The sequence below is a fragment of the Pygoscelis adeliae genome, unplaced genomic scaffold, assembly GCF_000699105.1.
Source record: "Pygoscelis adeliae isolate BGI_AS28 unplaced genomic scaffold, ASM69910v1 Scaffold78, whole genome shotgun sequence".
NCBI classification, from domain to species: Eukaryota; Metazoa; Chordata; class Aves; order Sphenisciformes; family Spheniscidae; genus Pygoscelis; species Pygoscelis adeliae.
The window spans coordinates 6862079-6871626 of NW_008825409.1; the positions used below are offsets into that span (position 1 = coordinate 6862079).

The 9548-nt window shown below is 35.5% G+C and overlaps 1 protein-coding gene across 1 annotated transcript in view; it reads right to left on the reverse strand.

Moving 5' to 3' along the window:
* The window catches only part of ABCA13 (ATP-binding cassette, sub-family A (ABC1), member 13), a 211841-nt gene that overhangs the window by 70205 nt on the left and 132088 nt on the right, over positions 1–9548 (reverse strand). Inside the window, exons 42-44 of the mRNA XM_009330486.1 lie at positions 8461–8579; positions 7390–7477; positions 1793–1901 (exon numbers count right to left, since the gene is read on the reverse strand). Coding sequence (XP_009328761.1) covers positions 1793–1901; positions 7390–7477; positions 8461–8579 — 316 coding nt within the window. The remainder of the gene's footprint in view (positions 1–1792; positions 1902–7389; positions 7478–8460; positions 8580–9548) is intronic.

Below are 9548 nucleotides of genomic sequence, written 5' to 3' on the forward strand. Positions count from 1 at the left end.
GCAGGATATCTGCCTCGTTGGCCTTCCCCCTCATCCTTACCCATAAACACTTGACCATATCATCATCACAATTGTTGAGCTCTAGACAATCGAAACACTCCCTAACGTACAGAGCCACCCCACCGCCTCTCCTTCCTCGCCTGTCCCTTCTGAAGCATTTATAGCCATCCATTGCATACATGCATACAGATAGATAGGTAGATAACTTGACTTCTCTTTCTAGGATTTCTCTGACAGGACCGTCTGCATTATGTCTCAGGAGCATGACCAATCCATCTTTACTGCACCTCTCCAATAGATACACACATAAACAAACTGCTTTCTAAGTTCATAAACTCTACTTCTGCAGAGACTTAGCCAACATATTCTGCCAGAAGATTATATAATGAGCCCATATTTGTATAGATGGCAGTCCAAGACTTCAAATATTTATCAAGCACTGTTTAGCTTATTGTGTTTCTATGTCATGCAACAACATAAAACATAACATTTCCACAATTCTTGGGACAACTATAGTTTTCTTTGACTGTAATCTGGATGGCAAGTCCCCAATTCCCTATGACTGATATAAAAGTAAGGGTACTTAAACACTTAAGTTCCAGAATGGGATATCTAATGCTACAGAAAACAAGCTAGCATCAGTAATATTCATGAAGTGCAGGGAAACTTGATTAAAAATTGATTTTTATTAAAAATTCTCATTAAAACACCTGATTTCATTTCATTCAAACTTTCTGCAGAAATACATTACCTTTGATTCATTCTCATAATTCATTTAGAAAAATAAAACCCCAGCCATTCTGAAAGCAGGCAATTATTCTTTTTTCATTGACATTCTGGAAACTTTTCTTAATGAATTTCTATTTTCAGATACTCAGGATTCCTTCCCCCTTTTCACTGATTTTTGTCTGTCTTCCTTCTTCATCATAAACACACTGAAAACCATTTTACTATTACAGACAACCATCCTACCTTTTCAGAAACTCTTAAAAATTGGTCATAAGCTATTTTTAAATTTATCTGAACCAAACTAATTCCTCTTTAACAGAACCTTAAGAATGAAAGGAACTGAAATAAACAGAAGTTAGCCTGAACTATCAAGCCCAGATTTCAAACTAGATTTTAACATCCTAAAAGTTCACCTGTGTTAACAGCTGATCCTTTGGCTGCAGTAATTTTTTTAAAAAGTCAGTTTGTAAAATTTTTATTTTAACTAGCTCTTATACAGTTCAGGGATATCTGAATCAGAGAATTCAGATGTCAAATATACTAATCTCTCTTCTGTTATGTACCATAGTAAGATATACCAGCCTCTCCTGTTCCTTGAGTAACAGGATGCCATGGAACATCACATTGCAGTGTGAATTTCCAGGATACTCTGGGTTTACCCTGGGTATTTACATAAGGAGACAGAGTAAAGTGACAAAGAAGTTATAAATTAATACTCTGTTGTGCATTAAACATCCCATTTAAGCAAGCCTTAGCAGTGCTTTCACAGGGATTAACATCCCAGGTGTAGTGAACCAATTTACACTTATTCCACAGGAATGTCCTTTGTAAGAAACTCATATGGCATAGTGAGCTGTAAATCCAAATTTTACCTTATTGTGTACTACATTCTTCACACAAAGAAACCTCCTGTTTAATTAAAAGTTCCACTTTCAAATCCTCCCAAGAAATGTTTGACTCTGCAATCTTACTTTATATTATGAAAAATTTTCATACTTAAAATTATTTATTTAAAAACTACTTTTCAAAAGATATGAAAAAAGACTTAAAGAAGGACTATTACCATACTGTCTCCAATCCACATTAGGAGGCAAATTCAGCCACAGAATGAAGTTATTGAGTTCATTTAAGTAGGATGGCAGCGAATGGAAACCTTTTTGGTTGTACCACACCTGGAAGAGAGAATGAAAATGATGAATCAAAAATGAGTTGAATCTGAACGCTGATCTGAAAGCTCCCATACCATGAAGAATTGCATAAAGATATCTAATTCGCCTGTTGTGACACCTATTTATAGAAGAAGGTGAACTAGGCAGAACAGAATCAGTTAATTTGTATAGGTCTTTCAACAGATTGCAGCAGTTTGTTTTCTACTGTTGGAGCTGTACACCTATGTTAATTATTAAATTGAGATTCTGTGATTTAATGGAACACTGTGTCCCTTCCTTTACACACATTTGGTAGAACAAATAGAGGAAAAACAATGCCAAAATAACATTTGCCAATTTAATTGAAAATACAAATAGATGAGTAAAACTAGTGTTACAAGTGGAGAATATTATTGAAATTCCAAAAATACGTATCTAAATAATACCTGCAAGTGACACACAGCATAAAATGTCTAGGAACAGGATATTGTAGAAAGTGGGGAAAGAAAGAATCAAGGAGGCACTGTTTACAAGGTGAGTATGAAACTATTCCATAAAAGACAAAGCTGCATCTCCACCTTCAACAAGCAATTATCAGTGATTTGTTAAGCAAAGAGGAAATTAATACAGACAAACTTTAAGGCAGATGAGGCAAGCCAGTCCCTCTGAGGAGCACAGGGGAGCAATTGTGCTGTAACATATACTTTATCCTCAAACCATGCAGAATCACCCTGACTTGATAAATATACTCAAAATTCACACTTCCATGTGCTAGAATCATTGCTGAGCGCCTGATATGTCCCAAAACCAAATATACTGAGGTTTGAGTTTTGCTTTGCCTTTGGAAATCAATTCCATTTCTATGCCTCGTTATGTTAATCATAGTGCCTTTGAACCCACATTATCCATACTGAAAACTAGGTCAAATTATTATGTATGTTTGTTTTCAGTTTTATTTACATGTTTAAAATAATCTTTGATTACTATCTATTCCTCACTCCACAGCAACCCTTCATGTCCCCTTTTGTTTATACAGTTGAAAAACTCTTAACCTTTCCCTATTTGATATGAGCTATTTGCTAATCTGCATTTTGTACATCTCAGGTTGATGCTGGGCAATTCTCACTTTGTATCTGGATTCTGAATCATACTGCAAAGTGCACAGTTTTTAACATAGGTCTTTCTTGCCTTCTTCTAGGATTTCAGTTTTCTTAGATCCTTTCTAAAATTACCATCTGTACAGTTACATCTTGGAAAATTCCCTAAAGATTCTTTTCTCACCACTCTGATGCTGTTCTCCTCTAGTGCTCTTCCATACATATGTGCCTCTTCTTGATACTGGTGTAAACTTCTAGATTATTTTTTTTATTTACTTGCAGATAATTCTGTTTTTTCTTTCTTGTAGTATGCAGCTACAAACCTTACTTGGACACTTGTTCCAGGCTTTGACTGTTTTTCCTGCCACGTTCTTCTCTCTGTTTCTCAGTGCAGGTTGCCTAATCTTCAGTTCTATTTCCCTCTCTTAATAATTATTTTCTTCTGATTTATTTTCCTCACTGCCTACTTGTTTGGATCTCCACACTATACTCTGTTGTGAGACAAGATTTACAACACTCTAATTGTCCATTCAGTTTCCTCCCATCTATCCCATATCATGTTTCCAAACACCACTCTGAGCTCCACTACAATTTCTCCTATGCCGCTCACCCTTGAATCTTCTTTGGCATAAGCTCTGTTAGTCAGCAATTAAAAAATGAGCAGCTTTGATCTACCACTGCTCTTGCTTGCATTAGCTTTCACATTTTCTACTCTTCTTTATGGGGTCTTCACAACTGCTTGGAATTTCAACAGCATCTTATGTCCCCATGTTTAAAGAAAAGAAAAAAGAACAAATCCCAAACTCTTTCCCCCTTTGCAAACTCATATGCAACTCCTTTGATCTCCTCCAGTTCAATTCCCACAAATTAGTACACAAACTAGATCTCCCATTCTTTCATCAACAAGAGAGTTCTTTAAAGAAATGAAGTGAACTAGAACCTAAGTGTCCTGAGGAAAACTGCAAATCTTTGCACTGCTGGATCTCCTCTGCGAATAACAACCAGAGCAAAGAAACATAAGCAAGTGATCAAGGGTAGCCAGTCTTTTTCACACCCACACACACCCATTTCTTATTCCATCTTTTTAAAAAAGATTTGTGCCAAATAGAAAGTTATACATACATAATGAAACTCCACTGCAATTGTGTTCATTGTATTAAAAAAAAAGGCAATTAAGAAAATAATAAAGCAAAATTCTGATGACACATCCTCATTTAATTGAAACAGGGGAAAGGTCTCAAGTGTTCACAGAACACCTTAGAAATATAATAATGCGACCAATATTCAAATAAAAATACAAAAAAACACAATAGAGCATTGTGTGTAACAATACATTTCAATATCCCACACATTAATTAGAATTCTGCCTTCAAGCTACATTATGTAACTGAATCAAACCACCAGGAAATAACCAAATTGAAGCTGGATATTTAATTGTTTATAATCTGGCAAAAGAGACATTTGAGGCTGTTCACTTCATCAGAAGACACATTTAAGGTTTTTTTCCTAAAGTCTTGTGGCTTATTCTAAACTGATTGCAAAGGTAAAATATAAAAAAGGAAAAATATTCGTTCCAAATGAAATATCTTTCATATTTCCTGTGTGCCACACAGGTAATTATTTACAGAGGGCAGAAAAGAGATGAGCAATGGAAAAATATATAGATTAAGATGATTAGTTTTTATTTTCATTTTTTTATCTTCTATCCATGGTTGATAAAATTCCTTTCCAAGGAAAAACACAGCCCCTCACTACATTAGATATAAGTTCTGTAAAGATGTGTTTTCCATTATTCCGTATCATTTTTACCTGCCATTAATATGCCAGAATAATGCTAGACTGACATTTTCACTAACCTATGGCCTATCAAGAAAAAAGGGTGAGGAGGGGCAGAGAAATCCCTAAGCATTGCTGGACCAGATTCATGATGGGGAAGCAGAGAGAAGGGGTATTAGACTGGAGAGATGTAACTTCTTCTGGACACTTATACTGTACTGTACACTAAAGTCTCAAATCCCAACCTTTGAGATTGGAAAAATGCACACTTCAGAATGCTACATAAACTGTACAAACTGCCTTTCAGGACTAATTAAAATTACCACATGTTCTTCCTATATTTAATTATGTTGTAAACAACAGCAACTATGAAATCATTATGGAACACTTTTTGCCCACGTTATCAAAGGAAACCAAAGAATATACAGTCATGAAAACACAAAAAATTTGAGGACAAGTTGTGCTTTTGCCACGTAGCAGTGATCATCAATGAATGTCAATAATCGATGGTTTTAATCAGCCATGTTTGTCATGTGGTAGATACACCCTCTCTCGTGCATGCAGACATACACATTCTCTGTGTGCATGCATATAGCATGTATGCGGTATATACAGCATGGTATGATTAGGTAAAGTAAAATAGGTATCGAAGAGGTATTTTTAATTTGAACTGGAAAAATTGTTGGCTTTTTGAGTGGAGGAGAATGACGTATAAGATTCAGAAATTTTCCAAAATTAAATAAATCATACAGTAAGTCTCTTCAAATGCAAATTTCTCATTTTCTTCCATACAAGGCTATGTAAATGGTACATTCACTGTCTCATGAACAAGCTTGAAAGGTCAAAGTAAAAGTCTGGTCATTAATTACTGAAAGGTTAATGCAATAATTTGACATTGCATCAGTTGAAAGCCACTTCCAGGAGGTATTTTAGATAACACAGTGCCCTTTATAAATCTACTCCACTATTTTCTTTGGGTCTGAAATACGAAGCTTACTCACTAACAGTATAACTATAATTTGTCCCTTTGCTGATGGCAGGTGGAGCTCTATGCCAAAGACATTTAAAACTAAAGGATCCTGACAAAAACCACAGTCCAGGCATGTCAAAACAAGTCTAAAATGATTAAAGATACATAGGACAAAAACAGCAGTCAGAAAAACACATTTTATTGCAATCCTCTAGGACTTCAAGTTCCTAATGAAGGATTGATGGAACTGGAGTTCAAAGCTATAAGAAATCTGGGGGTAGAAGGGAGATCACAAATGACCAAAATGAAAATATGTATAAGGTAGGGTGTGTATATAAGATAGAGACATTTTTAACAAAACTACATGGAAAAGGCATTGCAAACAGGCAGTGATTTTGCAACACTAAACGTGAAATAATATTGGATTGGAGAATATCTGTATGTTGTTTTAACACATGGTGGTTTTAACACTTTGTCCCAAAATTGATTTTGGGATAGAGCTCGTTTACACTGTTCCTTCTCTTCTTCCTTTATAAAAGCAAATAAAATCTAGTTTCTATACTCCCACAAAACAATTTAAAGGCAGAAGCATCTTTCTTTCATATTCTAATCTGGAATCTGGAAAGTCCACAGCTTCTTCTTAACATATCTTTTGCCTCAAATATAAAAATAGAAACCACTCACTGATATTCTTCAATACTCCTCCAAGACTGCTGTTCCTCTACTCATTACTGGTCTACATTTGAGTGGATCTTAAAAGAACCTTTCAAAGCATTCCCAAGGAAAATAAAATCCCTTGCACTGATAATTGCCTGTCAGCTTCTAGGTCCCATCCCAAGTTTTCACAGTATGGAGATACTGTATCCTTCCAGTGCATACCAAAAAGCCTCAAGTAAAAGCTCATTATTTCAATTGTGCTTAGAATAATCCTTTTCCTGACTTCAGAGGTAGCTTCAGACAGAAAACACTGGCTCTGTGTAGCATTGCCAGACAGTACTATCTACTGTCAAGAAGAGATTCAGATTTCACAACCTGACTAATTTCAGCAAGGCACACTTCTGTGTATCCCAGCACACTCTGGGATAAAAATGGGAAGTTACTCATATTTGAAAAGGGGATTATAAACACAGGGTAGCATATTTGTTACACAGAAGTAGCTACTCTTAGAAGATAAATCTTTACTTTTTTTCCCCTTTTTTTGGGGGGGGTAGGGAGAGAGGGAGGAGAAAGAGAAAAATGTAGCAAAGTATTCCTTGCAGAAATGAAAAAAGCATCAATAATAACTCATTTTTGAGACGTTCAATGAACTTTTGTCAATTCTGACATTGACTTTTTGTAGGGGAAAAAAAAAAAAAGGAATATCTGGGCTGACTACCTAAAAAGAAGTTTTAAAGGTGAGCTCAGTTAGACTCTGAAATAAGTTCACAGGAAAAAACAACAAAAGCCGTATCATTTGACTCATTTAAATCTGCTTCTCAGAACACAGGAGAATACTTCAAGAATTATGAACAGAGAAGTGGACTGTAATAGACAGAGGGTTTTTCTCCCAATTTCTAAATGCAAGGATTGTATGTAATTATTTATTATTTTCTAAGTACTGTGAAGTCTGGAGCCTGAATAAGTAAGCAACACACGCATACAAATGTGCTCACATACATGCAACCCTTACCTTAGCCAGAGGCTTAGATTTGGTGTTATTCAATTTTTTATCTTGAAGTACAAATGTTTTCCTCTCTCCAAAAGACCAACCACCATATCTGGTAATAGAAAATAAAGTAATAACAAGTTACCTACCTTAAGCTTAGCAGTCTTTTCTTGCAATGATAAAGTGGTAATATCTACATTAATGCTTTATTTTTCAACTGAAAGTAAAACTTCACCCCTCACAAACCCCTTCTCTGTTAAAAAGGAGGAGCTCAATATACTCTTGAATCAGGTGAACATTATTGCTGTTTTCTGGCAAAGGGATTCCCTCAGATAAGAATTTTTACTTTCTGAAAGCTGAAATCCCTGAGCAACAGGAGGGTTTGTGAGCAAGTGAGGTATTACTGACTTTCAGAAGCATCTTAAACAGCTTGATTTCTTCCTGCTCCATTCATATTCTAGCTCAAATCTTTCATCCTAAGATGTTTACCTCTATTTTTATCAAATCAGATACACTTTTTTTTTAAAATGTGTAAATGGCTAACACTTTCTTCTCCTTGAAAAAATCATACGTGGTGGAGTATTTGTACTTATGTCAAAGACAGTGGTTAAGCTGTAGAGGCACGTAAGTAAACCTCAAAACACAGCAGATTATAACCTCTGTGGCTGGTATCACAGAATATGAAGTCTTGCTAGGGGGATACCAGCCCTTTTAGTTCAAAGAAAAGTTTAATTGGAGCATATCCATCTCTATTTGATTGAGTCTCTGAGGAATGGAAACTATATTGTTCATCTGATTTGCATATGCATATACTTTTTTTTTTTTCTCTGAGGTGCTGAAATAACTCGCTCTGTGGCAAGACGAGCCAGGGTATGCTTAGAGGCAATTATCATGCAACTGCTGGAGGAAACTCTGAAAAGTGACCATGGAGGGGGTTCCACATTACCTTGTCCCAACTCTATGCCTTGATAACAACCAACAGATAAAGGCAACTACCCCTTATATTCTCAGTGACATAGGTCTATGCTTTGGGTCAGGAAGGACTGTGTTTTTAATACATAAAGGATAAACAAAGGTTAGATATTTTAAGGTTACCTTGTTTTGTTGGAAGGCCTCACTAAATATTCTTCCACAAGGAACCCTGAAAGATTATACAAAATCTGTCCTTTCTTATTCTTCACATAGGGAGCAGAGGTATTGAAACTTGGACACATCTGAAAAACAGTGTACATAAAATAAGTAAAGCACTCTTAAAAATCAGTGGCACTACATTTAGCTATATTTTTTATTTTTTACGTAGATTTTACAGCATTGCTTTTCAACCGGATTTACCTTTCTCAGCTTTGATAACTTTTCAATAAATTATGTACAGTTTTTTATTTGTGCCACCTACATATTAGAACCACATTTGATTTCTCTTGCAACCCTGTCCATCAGTTTTGCTTTGAAAACATCAAAACTTGTATATAAGTTTAGAAAGGTTTACAACAATGAAAAAGGCAACACTGCTATTCACTTTTTGTGCCTGAGAAGAAACACAGGAAACGCACCACATGAATATGAGATGAAAACAAAATTCTAATTAATGCAATATGCTTCTAAAAATTTAATTGGTGGTCTGCAGAGAAGAATAAAGGAAGATATTTTCTAATGATTCAGTGGGATATTCTCACAACCAAAGAAACGGAGACAGATATTATGATCAGATATCTTGGAAGCCTTATAAAGTACATTACGTTTATCAACTGAAAAATTTTAATGCTTACTTGACATCTCAACCCTACACAAATTAAAACTCACCCTCAGAGATTCTGGTTTTTCATAGTTCATAGATACAGGTTCTGCCTCCACTGTCAAGTGACTTCTCTCCTTTGAGCTTTCATGGTTAATGGGCCTCTCCCTGTGTGAGTTCCCATTCCCATTTTATTTAAGCTTCTTGTATTTTAAGTATACATCTCACGAGCATTAGAGGCAAATTTATTCTTGCCCAGCAAAGTAAAAAATTAGTTTCCTCCTTCCACTTCTCCCAAAACTGTATTGCTGTATTGCACATGCAACTCTTACTCTAAATATTCATATCTTTATGAAGGAGAGAACTTATTTGATAGAATGGTCCCCATCCAGGGAAATATATTTGTCACTTCAGACACAGTTTCACATTCTTGTTTATTACTTAACCTCAG